General features: G+C 42.9%; 1 protein-coding gene across 1 annotated transcript in view; it reads right to left on the bottom strand.

Annotated features, from left to right (window-relative positions):
- Positions 1–1,306: 1,306 nt before the first annotated feature.
- Positions 1,307–19,462, bottom strand: part of DEPDC1B (DEP domain containing 1B) — a 37,948-nt gene continuing 19,792 nt past the window's right edge. Inside the window, exons 7-9 of the mRNA XM_066616424.1 lie at positions 12,546–12,712; positions 6,156–6,332; positions 1,307–1,468 (exon numbers count right to left, since the gene is read on the bottom strand). Coding sequence (XP_066472521.1) covers positions 1,307–1,468; positions 6,156–6,332; positions 12,546–12,712 — 506 coding nt within the window. The remainder of the gene's footprint in view (positions 1,469–6,155; positions 6,333–12,545; positions 12,713–19,462) is intronic.

The following is a 19,462-nucleotide window of genomic DNA, read 5'->3' on the forward strand; positions in this document are numbered from 1 at the left end:
CACCTCCAGAGGCTCTTCTGAGCCCCACAGAGGCCACCCACATTTGCCCGCAGCCTCTGTGGGAATCAGAATGACTGTTAGAAGGGAAAAAAGTCACTTCTGGTTTTTTCATGATGTCCAAATGTGCAGGGATGGGTGTCCTGCATATCTGTGGTTTCCAGTATCTGCAGGGAGTTCTGGAATGGGACCCCTGCAGATATTGGGGCACCACTGTACTTGTATTCTTGCCATCTGTTATGATAACAGCCTTAATACAGCTACCTCAATAGCAACAGAGTGTGTGAGGTTCAATTGTTATAGTGGCTTCTTTTCAATGAAGGCACCAGCATCCTTCCCCTCCCCCCCTCCCCCCATGAAACAAGTGCTTCTCCAGAGGTGAATGGGCAATATATAAGCAAGATCATACAGTAGGCACTCACACTTTCAAGTGCCTTTTTGGAATTAACATTCCATCTCAGCTACATGACTGAAAACAGCAGCTTCTTGGCCAGTAAAACAGTAGTACAAAGTGTAGCTAGCTCTCTGATCTACAGCTAGCCAAACACAATAAGATCCAGTGTTGTAAATTCATACAGTGATTTACAGCAGTAGTTTCCAAGCCTTTTAGCACCAGAACCCACTTTTTAAAAACAACATTCTATCAGGAGCCACCTAGCTTTCAGAGGCTAAAAGAAAACATGTCACTTTACCAATTGCTTAAGCCTCTGCTTTTATCTTTTTTACTATGGTAGTGGGAGGACCATCTTTGGAGCATTTGTGGAGCTCCACATTCATCGGAGCAGGACCATTCTAGTGCCATTACATTCCCTTGGCCTGTCCTTTGAAGTGGACCAGTGCTGTTTGCCTATTCATGAGTAAACATGCACATGACACTCTATTTCTGTTTCGATAGGGCTCAATACATTTTCCTTGTCAGTTACCAGCTTATCAATTTCACAACCCACCAAAAATCTGGTTGCAATCCACTGGTGCATCCAGACCTACAGTTTGGGAACTGCTGATCTACAACATTTTACCACCCTTCAGTAGCTCATGAATGCCTGGTATATACACTTTACCTTTCTTTTAAGACTAATATGTTTCAGATTATAACTTGACAACCAAAGTACTAATTGCTACATGCTGACAGCCAACCTTGACCTTTTTTTTGGTAAATAAACACAATAGATTTACAGAAATACTGATAATGGCTCAGCATAGCAGTTTGCTGCCCCAATTCTTTTCCCTTTTAAAAGAGATTTTCCGTAGTTAAGCTATTTGCAGCTGCACACATCTGTTTGTTATTGAGATGCAGCACTTCATAACCCTACATTCGAAGGCTTCTTGTTCTCTGAAATGGCTGGAAAGGCTTTTTAAACGTCCACCTAAACATCATTGATTTTTGTTTATTTTTTTCTGGAAAGAGAACTGCTTCACTTTCAGGAGTAGGAAATTGCTTCTTGTAGACATCAGGATGGGATTTCCGAAACTGGAAAAAAAACCAACAGTATTTGTCAATGGATTTTTCTTGGCCATTTAAACACAGCTTATTCACAGCTTAAACACAGCTTATTATACAGTAAAACTGTTCCAGTCTTTGGGCTTCTTTATTTTGCCCAACATTACAGCACTGTTGCACCATTTCAAAGTCAACCCACATTTTTTACTCAAATAAAGACCGGCAGGATTTGAGCTATGAAATATGTGAATACATACACACCTGCAAGCCTATATGATTGTAGAGCCTCTACAAAAATAGCCTACATTGCTGGTTCTCAATCCTTTGATTTGGAAGCCCCATACTCTTTCGTACATTACAGAGCCCTATAAAATAGCTGAATTTTATACCTGGATATCAAGAAAATATTTATGAAGAAAAAACACCAGAGGCTTTTTTGTACCACTGCTAGTAGAAAAGAAGAGGACCGTCCCAAGTGATTTCTTATTCTGCCTAAGAAGCTTGGAGGCAGAGAAACTTTCACGGAGGAATATTATTTTCAAAAGAAGATAAGACTGAGCTGAGCCAATGATTTCTAAGCACCTACTAGGCACCAAATGCTATTTCAGGTACCAATTAAACTTTAAAAAGGCAGGTGGGTCTCTAACAGTTTCTGGGTCAGTTCAGAAGTCTACAGAGCCATCTAGTTCATGGCTTGTCTGATCAATATTTATTTAAGTATCACATTTTTCTACCTCTCTTCTTCCAAGGAACTCGGGGAGGTGTATATAGTTCCTCCCCTCTTTTTGTCCTCACAACAACCCTGTGAGGCAGGTGAGAATGAAGGGAAGTGACTGGCCCAAGGTCACTCAGGAAGCTTCATAGTTCAAGATCTTGTCCAACTCCCAAACCACTACAACTTCCTGGTTCTCAACAGAACCAGAACCTTCAATTAACCATGGTTTATTTCAGACAAACAAACCAAAATTAATGATCTGTTCCCATACTTTGAAATTGGTTTGTTAAGTCAGGCTTTTGTCTATCACAAGTTCATAGCTAACAAGGTGACACTTTGTCAGCAGCCAAGAAGAAATGAGCAGCTTGGAATTTCATACAATTATGTCATGGGAAAACAGATGGTGGGAGGGACAGAACACTCTTTCATGGCAGGGCGGGTGGCATCCCTGGATGTCTAGTGATGATGTCGCCACATCGTTGCTGACTCCTGGGCAGCCAAGCTCTGATCTGTGTGAAGCTCAGCTATGAGGTGTGTGGCCGCATACCTTAGGGGGAACAGCGGTGGTGGTGGGAACCAAAACAAGCCAAGATTTGGCAAGCATCTGTAATCAATCCTAGCTTCTTAAACAAACCACAGCTGAGATAAACAATGGCTCCATGTGACACCTAAATGGACTCTCCATGTTCTATTTCATCACTATTAACTGCTTTTGTTATTTTTAGAGCTTCTTTTATGGTAACAGAAAACTTTATAGCTTTATCATGAGCCTATATGCAATGAAAAAATAGGCTATAAAATGGAAAGAAGTGTGAAATTCCTTTATCCAGTCCAATAAATCTGCTCAGGACTGGGAGAAGGGTGGGAGAAGCAGAAGGAATCTGCTCATACTCTTCAGATAATTCTTCACTGGGAAAAGGGGGTACCCAGCATCCCTCTACCTCTCAGACCAACTGCCATAAGCAAGTTCCAGAACCTAATCCAGTCTTTTATTGCTTGTGGGAACTATTCATTTTTTAAAAAAACATTTATATCCTATATTTCAGTTTAGAAGATCCCCAAAGCAGGCATCTATTGCATAATATACTCTATCGCAAAATTGGATTATTGCAAAATTCATTACAAAGCTATGGTGGTTGGAGAGCTAAAATAAATGCTAGGAAGATGAAATGTCAAAACTTTCCCTTAGCTCTTTGGTGTTCCTTCCATTGTTCTTTGGGGCCTTTAACAAGTCCAGAAAAAAAGCACACACAGATGCCTCCGCAGAAAGTACACTCTTCCCTCTATATAAGTACTTTCACTACAAGGATTTTCATTTTTCCATACTGCACCATCTCACTTTATCCATACCAAGATTTTCAATATAAGGTCCAGGAACGGTGGGAGATAAAAAGGACCAAGTGTCTCATGGAGGCAAGGTCTAGCTCCCATTTTACCTAATGGGTACACTTCGTCTCCGCTTTGAGCTCCAAAGACAAAGAAGGGAATGAATTTTCCTCATGTGCCCAAGAACGATTTTGGATTTTTCACCTTGGTAGGTTTAGAAGTACCCCCTTTCTTAGGTGTGCGCCTGCAGTCTTTAGGGGAAGCAATCTTTAGGACTCTCGGAGGACCAAGCACAACTGGGCAAGAGATGTCCTAAATGGGAGATGTACTCCCTGATAGGTAGCACATCCCTACACTTTCAAGGCATGTGTAATATATGTTCCCTTTTACAGAGTATGTTTTTGTGTTGTTTCTACAAATTACTGTGAATATGGGTCCTAGAGAATAGAAAGTAAAAAGAAATGGGGAAAGTAGAAAAACAGGTGAAACTTAAGAGAGTTGCTCATAGTTTGCAACTAAAGCTTGAGGTACTAAACTTCATTATGTGATGCTAGAATTTCTGAAACAAGTTCATCGTTGACTTGAACACTTTATTGATGCTGTATGTTATTTATCCTATTTTAACTGTGTCACACAGTGTTTTCTTTATAAGGCATTTAGGAAGATTTTGGTGTGAACCTGGAATGGCTTTGGAATGAGTTAAAATTTTTCGAATTTAAATTAATGTAATAACTTCATTATTGAGATTTTGAAGGCTGTTTTCAGGAATGGATTAGGTATGTATAAAGAGGGAAAGGTGCATGCTGTTAGGAAACACAAAATATATCCATCACTCAGGGCCAGGGCTTCCCTCACAGAGGCCAGATGAAAAGCAGCTCCTGGCCTGTTCTGATTGATGGAGCAACAAAGAGAGATGCTGGGAGTCATTGTATTAAAGCCCCTTCCTCAGCTCCCTGTTGTTCCTGCTGCCACTGCCCCTCGGAGCCTGTCATGACTTCAGCAGAAACAGAAACCTATGTTGCCAGATGCAACTCTGAATGAGAAGCTAAAAGGGGCTAGCAAAATAATAATCCCACCCTGTCTGCAATGCAAGATCAGTGGGGTTTTTTTTGCGGAACTTTCACCTATGGAAATATTTACACATGCAGTTAGTTTATTTGCCCACTTCGAACTTAACACATCCTAATGCTGCAAATATTTGCCAATATCTAGTCCCATGACAATCTCTGACAATTCTGCAGCAGAAGCAGCAGAGTATACAAATGTATATTTAAAGGAGAAGAGAGGCACAACAGAAAAAGAAAATTATATCAGGGGGCTATTATCCATAGCAGTTTATGTATTTAAACACATTAAAAGATGTCAAACTATGGGCGCAATCCTAACCAATTTTCCAGCATTGGCATAGCTTGTGCCAGTTGGGCATGTGCTGCATCCTGCACTTGGGGGGGCAGTCACGGAGGCCTCCTCAAGATAAGGCAATGTTTGTTCCCTTATCTCAGAGTTGCACTATTGCTGGAAAGTTGGTTAGGATTGGGGCCTATTTCTTTTTTTAAAAGTGTACACAATGAATAGAAAACATTAAAAGACAGTTTGACCATTTTCTTTACCTGTTTCAACTTCTTCTTTTTCTCTTTGATGGACATTTCTGTATTCATTGCAATCTCTTTCAACAAGCCTGCCAATTGTTCTTGGCAGCCATTGGTTTTTTGGTGTTCAACTTCATCAGTGCTGATTTTGTGACAAAACGATGACACAGGCAGAGTCATATCAGTATCAGCTCCTGAATATTTTATCTGCATTAAACAAGGTCAAGATATGCTGAAAAGAAACTCCAATTCTGCATTTCAGGACAAAGTGTCTCATTCATGCATCTCCTAGGAATGAACTGTACCATCACCATGGGGAAAAACACACACATGTAAGCTAACCGTTAAAGGAGAATGTCCTGAAACAGGGCGTCCAGGTGTCTTGTGTCACTAAAGCAGCTCTCAGACAGAGTTATTGGCCTCATTTCTGATGCACTGCCATACTACCCAGATAATGGCACAAGAGGGTACTTTATCTTATCAAGCTCAGCCAGACCAGGTGTTCTGGTCCTTAGCACTAGGGTCCTTAGGTTCTATTTCTCAGTCTGAACCAACAGCTAATCTCTACAAATAGAGACTGCAGTACAGACTGCCTTCCCCAGCACAACTGTCACCTTTTGGAACCCAGCTGTACCTGCCTCCCCGCCATCTCTGGAAGCTGATCTATACCCCACTGCTTGTCCTTGAACTCAGCGATGATGTAATAGTTGCAGGTTATGGAAGCTGAAGTTGGTGTCGATTCTGCGTCCTGTCCCAGCCACCCCCCCACTTGCTTTTGTGATGTGTAATCTATTTTAATGTTGCATTTATGTTGGAATGGCTGCTGCAAATGCTTTGGGGACACTCTAAAAGCAGGACGCAAAATGTAAGAACAATAAAGAATAAATTACATGAAAAAGACACAACAAAATTTGTTCTCAACCTGACTCATCCAACAGTCAGACAAGTAAAATCTTGTTCCACATCATAGCTTTAGATATAAGAATGATTTGTGGAAGCGTTCCATTAATAAAACCATAATGACAGATTTTTTTTAAGTGGTTAAACATAGTGCTGGGAAGAAGAAATCTTTATCCTATAGCCCCACCTGGACCCTTTGGAGGTGTGCTACATGTTCCTCCACTGCAGCTTTCAGGGCAGAAGGAATGTTTAAGATCTCTTGATAATTGTCTATCAAGAATGACACAAGTTTAGCAGCTAGTAGTTCATCCAAGTCCACATCATCTTTGGAACAAAGAATACTGTGAGAAAAGGCTTGAACCATCTGAAAAGAGAATATGTAAATCAGAAAACCAATTATGGCATAACAGACAATGTTACATTATACTGCACTCTTCTTTGTATGCTGAGACTGTTGCAGTTAGTATTTTGCAACGTTAGGAACAAACTCCTTGTGCTACCTGCTTAAAATATACATGTGTGTCAAATGTGTTCAAAATATTTTCCAGAAACTTCTGGCTTAAACAAGTACAGTACTATTCTAAAAAATGGCCTACTACCATATGAACACTTTTTAATGACCCTTCTCTGGCCTTCCCCTCAGGAGTTTCACGGAACATCCAAACACATAAGAACATAAGAACATAAGAACAGCCCCACTGGATCAGGCCATAGGCCCATCTAGTCCAGCTTCCTGTATCTCACAGCGGCCCACCAAATGCCCCAGGGAGCACACCAGATAACAAGAGACCTCATCCTGGTGCTCTCCCCTACATCTGGCATTCTGACTTAACCCATTCCTAAAATCAGGAGGTTGCGCATACACATCATGGCTTGTACCCCATAATGGATTTTTCCTCCAGAAACTCGTCCAATCCCCTTTTAAAGGCGTCTAGGCTAGACGCCAGCACCACATCCTGTGGCAAGGAGTTCCACAGACCGACCACGCGCTGAGTAAAGAAATATTTTCTTTTGTCTGTCCTAACCCGCCCAACACTCAATTTGAGTGGATGTCCCCTGGTTCTGGTATTATGTGAGAGTGTAAAGAGCATCTCCCTATCCACTCTGTCCATCCCCTGCATAATTTTGTATGTCTCAATCATGTCCCCCCTCAAGCGTCTCTTTTCTAGGCTGAAGAGGCCCAAACGCCGTAGCCTTTCCTCATAAGGAAGGTGCCCCAGCCCCGTAATCATCTTAGTCGCTCTCTTTTGCACCTTTTCCATTTCCACTATGTCTTTTTTGAGATGCGGCGACCAGAACTGGACACAATACTCCAGGTGTGGCCTTACCATCGATTTGTACAACGGCATTATAATACTAGCCGTTTTGTTCTCAATACCCTTCCTAATGATCCCAAGCATAGAATTGGCCTTCTTCACTGCCGCCGCACATTGGGTCGACACTTTCATCGACCTGTCCACCACCACCCCAAGATCTCTCTCCTGATCTGTCACAGACAGCTCAGAGCCCATCAGCCTATATCTAAAGTTTTGATTTTTTGCCCCAATGTGCATGACTTTACATTTACTGACATTGAAGCGCATCTGCCATTTTGCTGCCCATTCTGCCAGTCTGGAGAGATCCTTCTGGAGCTCCTCACAATCACTTCTGGTCTTTACCACTCGGAAAAGTTTGGTGTCGTCTGCAAACTTAGCCACTTCACTGCTCAACCCTGTCTCCAGGTCATTTATGAAGAGGTTGAAAAGCACCGGTCCCAGGACAGATCCTTGGGGCACACCGCTTTTCACCTCTCTCCATTGTGAAAATTGCCCATTGACACCCACTCTCTGCTTCCTGGCCTCCAACCAGTTCTCAATCCACGAGAGGACCTGTCCTCTAATTCCCTGACTGTGGAGTTTTTTCAGTAGCCTTTGGTGAGGGACCGTGTCAAACGCCTTCTGAAAGTCCAGATATATAATGTCCACGGGTTCTCCCGCATCCACATGCCTGTTGACCTTTTCAAAGAATTCTATAAGGTTGGTGAGGCAAGACTTACCCTTACAGAAGCCATGCTGACTCTCCCTCAGCAAGGCCTGTTCGTCTATGTGTTTTGAGATCCTATCTTTGATGAGGCATTCCACCATCTTACCCGGTATAGATGTTAGGCTGACCGGCCTATAGTTTCCCGGGTCCCCCCTCTTTCCCTTTTTAAAAATAGGCGTGACATTTGCTATCCTCCAATCTTCTGGCACTGTGGCCGTTTTGAGGGACAAGTTGCATACCTTAGTCAAGAGATCTGCAACTTCATTCTTCAATTCCTTAATAACCCTTGGGTGTATGCCATCAGGGCCCGGTGACTTATTGATCTTTAATTTATCAATGAGGTCTGAAACATCTTCTCTTTTAACCTCTATCTGACTTAACTCCTTGGTTAGGAGGGGCCGTTCGGGTAGCGGTATCTGCCCGAGGTCTTCTGCCGTGAAGACAGATGCAAAGAACTCATTTAATTTCTCTGCCATCTCTAAGTCTCCTTTTATCTCCCCTTTCCCTCCCTCACCATCCAGAGGGCCAACCGCTTCTCTGGCGGGTTTCCTGCTTCTAACATATTTGAAGAAGCTTTTATTATTCCCCTTAATGTTGCTGGCCATGCGTTCCTCATAGTCTCGCTTGGCCTCCAGTATCACCTTCTTACATTTCTTTTGCCACAGTTTATGTTCCTTTTTATTCTCTTCATTAGGGCAAGACTTCCATTTACGGAAGGAAGCTTCCTTGCCCTTCACAGCCTCTCTAACTTGGCTGGTTAGCCATGCGGGCACCCTCCTGGATTTAGTGGAACCCTTCTTCCTTTGCGGTATACACCTCTGCTGGGCCTCTATTACTGTTGTTTTAAGCAGCCTCCATGCATTCTGGAGAGACTGGACTCTTTTTACCCTCCCTTTCAACCTCCTTCTAACCAGCCTCCTCATTTGAGGGAAGTCCGCCCGTCGGAAGTCAAGGGTTTTTGTTAGAGATTTGCCTGGTATTCTTCCCCCAACGTGCACGTCAAAACGGATCGCAGCATGATCACTGTTCCCCAATGGCTCAGTAACGTTTACATCTCTAACCAGGTCCTGCGTACCGCACAAAATTAAATCCAGAGTCACCTCTCCTCTGGTGGGCTCCGTGACTAGCTGATCTAAGCCACAGTCATTTAGCACGTCAAGAAATCCGGTTTCCTTATCGTGACCAGAACACAAATTGACCCAGTCAATATGAGGATAATTGAAGTCCCCCATGATTACAACCCTGTCCTTCCTTGTCACCTCCCTGATCTGTTTCCTCATTTCAAGGTCCCCATCAGATTTCTGGTCTGGAGGACGATAGCACGCCCCCAGTATTACATCGCTGCTCAAGCCTGATAATTTAACCCACAGAGATTCTACGGTGGAGTCGGACCCACCTTCAATCTCTACTTTGCTGGATTCTATCCCTTCCTTAACATAAAGGGCCACCCCACCTCCAACACGCCCCTGCCTGTCCCTCCTGTAGAGTTTATAGCCCGGGATTGCGGTATCCCACTGATTCTCCGCATTCCACCAGGTTTCCGTTATGCCCACTATGTCAATATTTTCCCTTGTCACCAGACATTCCAGTTCTCCCACCTTTGCTCGTAGACTTCGGGCATTCGCATAAAAGCATTTATACACGGAATGCCCCAGGATGGGCTGCTTATTCACTCCTTTGTCCCCGCATCCTCTCATTGTGCCAAGCCGTCTATCACATCCCATCTCCCTACCTTTCCCAATTTCTTCTCCTACCCTGCCTTTGTCTTGTTGTTCTCTAACCTCCCCATCCTCATCCCATAGGGATGAGGAGTCCCGAACCGGATGCCCCTCGGCTCCTGTCGGCCTTCCCCCAGGGATCAGTTTAAAAGCTGCTCTGCCACCTTTTTAATGTTATGCGCCAGCAGTCTGGTTCCATTCTGGTTCAAATGGAGCCCGTCCCTCTTGTACAGGCCCCGCTTGTCCCAAAACGTTCCCCAGTGCCTAACGAATCTAAACCCCTCCTCCCTACACCACCGTCTCATCCACGCATTGAGACCCCTGATCTCCGCCTGCCTAGCTGGCCCTGCGCGTGGAACAGGTAGCACTTCAGAGAACGCTACCTTTGAGGTCCTGGCTTTCAGCTTCCTGCCTAAAAGCCTAAATTTGGCCTCCAGGACCTCCCAGCTACACTTGCCCACGTCGTTGGTGCCGACATGCACCACAGCCGCTACCTCTCCCCCAGCACTGTCTACCAGCCTGTCTAGACGAGAAGTGATGTCCGCAACCTTCGCACCAGGCAGGCAAGTCACCATGCGGTCCTCACATCCGTCGCAAACCCCCCTCTCTATGTTTCTAATAATCGAATCCCCCACTACAAGAAGCCCCCGACCCCCCTCCTGCCGAGGAGTATCCCGAGTGCGCTCGGATACGGGCCCATCCCCTGGAGAAGGGATCCCCCCTAGGGGATTGTTTCCCTCCTCTCCAGGATGACGTCCTCCAGTCCCGAGACTTCCCACACGGGCAGCCGAGGAGCTGCACGCCTGAGGTTGGGACAAAGCCTGATCGTCCCCAGAAGTCTCCCCACGGTCCTCCTCTGGCTGCCTGCGCTTCTCCAGGTCGGCCACCAAGGCTTCAAGGGAGCGGACGCATTCCCTGAGAGCCTGGAGCTCCTTGCACCGAGGACACACCCATGACTTATGCCCCAGAGGCATATAATCATACATGTGGCACTCGATGCAGAACACTGGATAGCCCCCACCCTGCTGCTGGCTGTCTGACTGCATAGCTTTTTTGTTGTTGTTGTTTTATTTAGGGGTCCTTTTAAAAACCGTACACTGGATAGCAGCCCTTTTCTCTAGGGAAGAGGAAGGGCAGCGTATGGGGCCCTGGCCTCCTCGCCCTGCTGCTGAACTCGCCCAGATGCTAAACTCTTGTGCCTTACCTGGCACTTAGTTCCCAGAGGCACTTGGTGTCCCAGAGGCCACATGCGTCTGCAGAGAGCCTCACGCGATGGCCCGCCTAGCTTTATACTCCTGGCTGGCTCCTCCCCCTCCTTCCTTCCTGATTGAAAGGGGGCTGGCCTTCCCAGGTGAGTTTACAAAAGCTCAGGAAGGCAAATGGCTGCTGATGGGCGTGACCTACTCTGCAGGCTCCTGAATGGACTGCTTGGATTAGCCTAATGGGGCTCTTAATGGGTTGGGAATTGGCCCTTCCCCTCCTAGTTCTGTTCTCTTAGGCTGGACTGTTTTTGTAACCTCAAGCTAGTTTTTATTTGGGTTTGTTTAATTATTTATTGCTCTCTAGATCCTGTGTCCCACCAGCATCTGATATGTAATGTTGCATATCAGCTGTTATTATAGCTCTGTACTGATCATGAAGAATGAAGGGAGTGAGGGTTTGGCACTAAGCACTGAAATGCCTTTGTGCCACAGAACACCCACAAACCTAGCAGATCTCCCTGAGCAAATATAGCACAAAAAACCTTCAGTCTGGAGTTTTTCAACACAGGCTCTCAACATGGCAGCAACAACATAATAAAATGTTGTGTTCCACAAAGAAACAAACCAATGCAATGATTCACAACATAGCACACCTAAAGAACAGCTGCAGTAAGGTTATTTAGATCCTACATCAATCACTCTGATAAAACCAGAACAGAAAGTTTCTGAAGGTCATTGTAAAGTGTTATGCACGTATCTGTCCAATTACAGGGGGTCCATGCTATTCATGTCTCCATTAATAGGGGCAGGAGGTGTGGTCTAGAGGGTTGAGCCTCCATTTGCCTGAAGATAACATCCGAAGGTCGCCAGTTTGAGGCCACCGGCACCGTGCGACCTTGAAGCAGCTGACAAGCTGAGCTGAGCTATTCTATCTGCTCTGAGTGTGGGAGGATGGAGGCCAGAATGTGCGACCAGATCAAGAAAGAAACATCTGAATGTTGTGGTTTCTTGAAAGACAGAAATCTTCTTTCAAATTGTAAAAATTCCTATGGGGATTTAAATTGCCTGCCTATGTAAACTGCCTTGAATAAAGTCTAAGGAGAAATCTGAGGACCAAGAAAGGCGGTATAGAAATACCTGTATACCTGTATTAATTGATCCCCTGCAGTTACATATGTAATTTATTGGAGAAAAATTGTAAACATGCCCTGCAGTCATGAGGATTATTGGAGAAGCAGGCTATCTCCAATACCTCCAATGAGGCCAGTGGCTGCCATAGAAGGCAAGTTCTTTCACCAGCCCCAGTTCACCCCAGTAGTAAACAGAACTTCGGTCATTGCCATGCAACAAGCAGTGGAGACAGACTAAAGGCTTCATGGGTAAGGAAGGGGAGATGTGAGACTACAGCTTTCAAGTCTCTCTTGTTTGAGTGGTGGACTTAAATGGTACAATGTCGATCTCCAAATTACCTCTGAATTCAGCTTAGACAGAGAGGAAACATGAGTTTTCCAAACCACCCAGTCTATGAAGGCTGCTAATTTCTAAAATGAACAACTAAGAAAAGGTCTTCCCCAAAGCAATTTCAAAATTATTTTCCAAGTCCAGGTACGTCTTTCTATTCCAGGCAAAACATACCAGTGTTCTTGTCCCAACTGAATCACAGAGAGGAGGCAGATCCTTATTTAAGCTGATCCGGGCCATCATAGTTGTCAGCAGCTGTAACATTCGACGATTTTCTGGTGGCAGAAGAAGACAGCAAACTTGCAGTGCTTCGATGGCCAGCTTCTCGTTCTGCAGGAGACCTGAGTCAGGACATTTAGAGATGATCACATTTCAGCATTAGGCACTCTTTTGGAAGGCAAGTTATCCCTCTCATAGCTAGAAGTGTTTAAAAATGGTGCTACAGGTGGAGCCTGTTTGTCTGCGGATTTTACACCTGCAGATCTGGCCCAACATGGATGCCCCGAATCAGTGTTGGGCCAGACTCAGCCCCACCTGAACCCTCCAAAGGCAACAGGAGCTGTGCTGTGGTCACATCCAGAGGACTTTCTGAAACCCACAGAAGCAGCACGTGTCCGCCTGCTGCCTCTGCAGGCTTCAGAATGGCCCATGGAGGCGAAAAAATGCTGCTTTCAAAAGTGACATTTTTATGCCATATAAGGCATTCTGAGGCCCGGGGAAGTCACTTCCAGTTTCCCTTGGGACCAGAGCACAGCTTCAGTCCCTTATGCCTTCCGAAATTGACCAGAGTAGAGAAAGATTAACATTCAACAAGAAGTAAGACAAGGTTGTGCACTTTCACCATTGTTTATTTTGACACTAGAAATATTGAATAATGTAATAAGAGAAGATGACAGGATGAAACCACTCAAAATTAAAAGTGAAGAATACAAATTACAAGTGTTTGCAGATGATTTGGTATTTATCTTGGAAGATCCACTCAATTCCATAGAATTTTTGATAGAAGACTTAAAAGAATATGGGGAAGTGGCAGGTCTAAAAATAAATTACCAGAAGATCAAAATGATACTTAAAAATATAAAAGACAATGATATAGAACGATTAAATGAATTTGGACTACAAATAACAAACAAAGTAAAATATCTAGGAATTATAATTACCAAAAAGACAAGTACATTAATGGAAAACAAATTAATGAAAGAAAAAAAAAAGATAAATTGCAACTATCCTTAATGGGAAGAATAGCTCTACTGAAAATGAAAATATTACCAAAATTAATGTTTTTATTCCAGACTATTCTGATTATTTTGAGGAGAACTTTTTTTGAAGAAATGAGTAAAATTACTACAAAATCCGTCTGGCAAGGTAAAAAACCGAGAATAAGGTTGAAATTACTTCAAGGGGATAAAAAAAGAGCAGGATTTGGATTACCAGACTGGGAATTATCAAGCAGCAGCCTTAAACTGGATAAAAGATTGGGAACTCATACCAAATTCCAAAATTTTAATATTAGAAGCACATGATCTACAAATAGGCTGGCATGCATTCCTGTTTTATGATAAAGTCAAACAGCATGGATATTTTAGACAACACATTTTAAGAAGGTCTTTAATTTGGATATGGGAACAGATAAAATACAAGATATACTCTAAATTACCCAGATGGATAAATTCGCTTGAAATAGCAACTAATCCGAACTGGATTTAAAAAGACCAAAATAAATCATACAGCGATCTGCTGAATATTAAAGGAGAGATCCTAAGTAAGCCTGAATTAGAAGAGAAAGGAATAAAATTGGACTGGTGGAACGAAATGCAAATAAGAACAAGATTATGAGAAGACCCAAAAATAGGTTTTTATGAAGAAGATATAAGTTTTGATAAAATATTTTTGATTGATGAGGGGAAGTATATAAAAAACTGTACAATTTTCTCCTTGAGATAAGAATGGAGAATGAGACAGTTAAAGATGCAATGGTGCGCTGGGCAAAAAATTTTGGATATAATATATTGATGGATGACTGGAAACAAATTTGGAATATAAATATTAAGATAATTAAAGCAGTGTCTTTTAAAGAGGATTTATATAAAATGTTTTATAGATGGTATTTAACTCCAAAGAAATTCACAAAAATGTATTCTAAAGCAAAGAAATACTGGAAAATGATACATAAATTGTTGCAAGAGATATTGAATTGTGTATTACCATTCAAACCAGAAATATTCCTCCTAAATGTGACATCAGAAATTAAAGACCAATGTAAGAAATACCTTATTGTACATATTGCTACAGCGGCAAGAATATTGTTTGCGCAAAAATGGAAATCTACAGATGTGCCAACTAAATTAAAGACCAATGTAAGAAATATCTTATTGTACATATTGCTACAGCGGCAAGAATATTGTTTGCGCAAAAATGGAAATCTACAGACGTGCCAATTAGAGAAAATTTAATAGACAAAATTTATGAAATAGCAGAAATGGAAGTTTTAACAGAAAGAATGAAAGAGAGATTTAGGTAGAATAAGAAAATATTGGAAGCCTTTTTATGACTGGATAGATAATTTTAGTTAAACGATATTGAGTGTTTAGATAAATCTAAATTTTTATACTGATAAATAGCTATTGTATTGATGATTATTGTGTTTTTTTCGGTCGTTTGATTGCTTTTTTTTTTTTTTAATAATGCATGCTGTACTCTAGGGCCAATACCCTCATGTGTAAACTGTGTAGTACCAGCCCCAAGTATAACCCATTTTCCTTACCTGTATCTGTAATAAATAAATAAAATATTTAATTAAAAAAAACAAAAACAAAATTGACCAGAGTACAGTTTCAGTCTCCTTTGGAGGGCATAAGGAGCTGAAGATCATGGATTCGCTTATCCACAATTTTCAGTATCTGCAGGGGAGGGGTCTGAGAACGGATCTCCTGCGGATATCGAGGCCCCACCTGTTTTTATTTTGCTCAGAAGCCCACTGTATTCAATAAGACATAGGCTGTAATCCCACCGTACTCACCAGAACAAACACCTTTACTCAAAGCCAGTGTTTATCCTATTGATATTACAAGCACAGATTAGTTAGAAGTGCTACGCTGAAGACCCACAACCACCAAGGCATCCAATAAGAAATCAAGAGCAACTGCAAAGATATTAACATTAAAATGGGAATTTGGGTAATTTGTGAAATATAAAATGCTAACGATGTATTCAAGAATTTACAAATAGCTGCAGTGGGGGGTGGGGGTTGAGGAGAGACAGCACAGTCTGCTCTACTGGTTTGGCTAGGCCCAGCTACCATTTGGCTTCTCCCAGAACTGCTTCCTCAGTAGCCATTCTTCCTGGTCACTTAGTAATTTGAAAAATTTGGGTACCCAAATGGGCTTCACTCATTCTCTCTTTCCTTTTATGATGTATTAAATTGTAAGCCTGTGGGCTGGATTTTTGTCTTTTAAAAATTTAAGTAATCTGCCTAGCAAATGTCAGCTGTTAAAATTGTTAAGGGCAGAGAATTCCTGCTAGAGTGGGGAGTGAGGGAATCTTCACGCCATCCTTTTCAATCTTATAACCACAGTTCACAGATGAGCAACATTATATCTACAACGGCAAAAGCTTTTGGGGAGAATAAGGTACATTTATACTCCTTGTAGAAATACTGTGGCAAATAAAAATGATAGGCACGTATCTCAGCACTTTGTTGCATGAAAGATATATCTACGCAGCGGTTCTCAAACTGTGGGTCCATGGCCCACCTGTGGGTCATGACCCAATTTTTAGTTGGTCATGAAACTGACAAGGTAGATTGGGCTATGTGCATCAAAGGTTAAACTGCCTGCTACTGGGATGGGAGCACTGCTGCCCAATAACCATTATAGCCACAGAGATTTGAACGGCTGCACTGGCATTCCTGACTCCTGTGCTGCCCTGGGAGGCAGAAACACAAATACTGTCCTCTCACCTGGAAATAACTGGGGGTGCTGTTTTTTTAAAGCAATAGATTTGAGCAGTAGCTCTGAGAGCGGCCCACTTCCATTGCTCTGAAAGAAAAAAGCAAAAATGTGGTGGCACTCTGGAGTTGCGGGGGGGGGGAGTGAATGAGGCGTGGTGGCACCCTCCAGCTCCCCACTGACGGTCCCCCAGTATGTCAGTATGCTGCAACTGGTAAAGTGAAACTTTTTATTAAGGTGGGTCCCAATGCTAAAAGTTTGAGAACCTCTGATCTACAGAATATTTTAGATGTCTTTTTTAGATGTCTTCTTTTGTCTGAACAGCAAATTCAGAACTTTCATTTAGCATTACGTTTTATAAATATGATTTAGCTTTAGAATCAAAACTGCTTTCTAGCAGGCTTTCAGCACTGAACTCAATAAATCTAAACCTGTACATAAAAGTTGACATTAATTTCAGCCTTAATGAGCTGTTGACAGTCAGTCGATAACCATAAAATGTGGTTGTTCTATCTAATCCATAAATCTTTAAAAATTATAGGAACTCTTTGATATTCACATGCTTTATATTGTGACAAAAATTCTATGAATGATGTAATAATAATAATAATAATAATAATAATAATAAACTTTATTTATATCCCGCCCTTCTCCCCAAAGGGACCCAGGGCAGCTTACAACATGTTAAGAACAGATTAAAAAAACATAATTTAACAGCAAATAAAAACGCATTAAAACACATTAACAGATACCATAAAAACAGTAGTCAGATAAAAAGTCAGATAAAAAGAGCAAAATGCAGCAAATCATAGAGGAATCAGGCCTGTAATACTAAATGATATAGAAAAGATGTTAAAAAGGCCATGAACTCAGAAGGCTTGTTTAAACAAAAGGGTCTTCAGGCCTCGCTGAAAAGTCTCAAGTGAGGGAGCCATTCTCAAGTCAAGGGGAAGGGAGTTCCATAACGTTGGTGCCATTACTGAGAAGGCCCTATTTCTTGCTGCCGCCCCACGTACCTCCTTAGGTGGCGGCACTTGTAAAAAGGTCTTTTCTGATGACCTAAGAGGATGAGCCGGATTGTACGGAAGTAGGCAATCTCTAGGATACCCTGGCCCAGAGCAGTATAGGGCTTTAACGGTCTTTAAATGTAATAATAATATATAATAATATACAGTATTTATATACCGCCTTTCTTGGTCTTTATTCAAGACTTTATTCAAGGCGGTTTACATAGGCAGGCTTATTAAATCCACGCAGGGATTTTTACAAATTGAAAAAAGTTTCTCTCTTTCAAGAACCACTACATTCAAGGTGTTACACTCCGATCTGGTTTGACATTCTGGCCTCCATCCTCCCACGCTCCGAGCAGATGGAACAGCTCAGCTGCAGCTTGTCAGCTGCTTCAAGGTCGCACGGTGCCGGTGGCCTCGAACTGGCGACCTTGTGGATGTTAATCTTCAGGCAAATGGAGGCTCTACCCTCTAGACCAGACCTCCTGACCTACATTTCACTCAAATGTAGAGTGAAAGCCAAACTGTTCTTTAAGATGTTATATTTTTTTCCACAAGCAATTAAATTACCAAAATCACAAACAACCACTCAGTGTACACATGATCTTTGTTCATCATCTGTTTCCATGTAAAATGACTGAGGTTTTGTTCCAATAGCCTATTTTTTTTTGTATTGGCAACCTTCAGTCTCGAAAGACTATGGTATTGCGCTCTGAAAGGTGGTTCTGGCACAGCATCTAGTATGGCTGAAAAGGCCAATCCGGGAGTGACAATCCCTTCCACACTGGGAGCAAGTGCAGTCTGTCCCTGGTCCGTCTCCCTGGCTATGGGCCTTCCTTCGGAAGCAGCCCCTGGCGTCATGCTCTACGCCAATCGAGCAAAGACTTATAACCGGTAAACTGCTGCTTCCCGTGTTGTGCCGACGCCGTATGGCGAAGTTGGAGTGTCCTCTCCAGTGCGCGAAGCCTGGGTAAAGAAGGTATGGAGGATAGGCTGTTACCCATGCAGCAAATCCCCCCTCTCCACGTCGCTGGAATGGTCCAATGGAAAGGCAGAAGCCAATACGGTTGGTTCCAGCGGCGTCGCAGGAGTTGCCAGAACGTGACTGTGTTCAGCCATGAACTGCCTAAGGGACTCCGGCTCCTGATTTTGCCTCAAGGTTTTCTCCTGAAGCCTTTTCCACAACTGGATGTAGCCACAAGGCAGTGGAGGTTTGAGGTCAGAGTTTCCTTCTCTTAGATGAGCTGCCTTCCTAGGCTGACGAGTCCCATCTACCCGGTATTGCAAGGGTAGATGCAATAGCCTAGTAGGGCAATAGCCTAGTGGTTAATGATTTTGAGATTGAAGCTGTGGGCCTGCTGTGCTGCACTGAGAGACTTCTGACCCCCTTAGCCCCTGGACTGCATCTGGGGCAGTTTGGGGCTGCATCTCTCCAACCACCCACAAGCATAATTAATAGTTGCTACCTGCAATATGGCATCTGAACGAAAAAGACTAGCTCAGAAGGAGAGCACATGTCTTGCGTGAAAGAGGTCATGATCTCCAGTGCTATCAGTTAAAAAAAAATCTCTAGCAGCAGGATTGCCCTATCTGGAGATGCTCAAGATATCTAGGTAGGGTTGGGCAAGCAGGCCTGAGAAGAGTGCAGGCGACGGGGGTGCGCAAATCCCTGGGGCCAGGGCCATGACAAAACTATAAGCATGAAACAAATTTAGTAAAGGGAGGCCAGTCAGGCATCTTGCTCCAGGCTCAATGTCACTTCTCAGCAGTCCGGCGGACAAGACCTGAATCACAGTTAGTCAGTGTATTGACTAATGCAACATCATCTGTTCATAGAATCCCTGATGTGGCAGGGCTTCCTGCACTGGTGGTGGTGGTGACCATGTCAGCATAGGGCAAGGCTGCAGAACAAGTGCTATGTACAACTAATTCAGCAGTACTTAGTGTCATGGAAAAGTAAGAATTAGGGCTATTTCCCTTCAAATATCAATTGAGATATTTTTTTCTCTTGATTTGGGGTGATAAAGCCTATAAATAGAAATTTAAAAATATCTGTGAGGCTAAAGGGGAAGGAGGAGGAGTGAGTTAACTTACTTATAAAACCTCCCCCAGTTGTTGTTGTATTAATTATTAA

Source organism: Tiliqua scincoides, chromosome 2, assembly GCF_035046505.1.
Source record: "Tiliqua scincoides isolate rTilSci1 chromosome 2, rTilSci1.hap2, whole genome shotgun sequence".
NCBI classification, from domain to species: Eukaryota; Metazoa; Chordata; class Lepidosauria; order Squamata; family Scincidae; genus Tiliqua; species Tiliqua scincoides.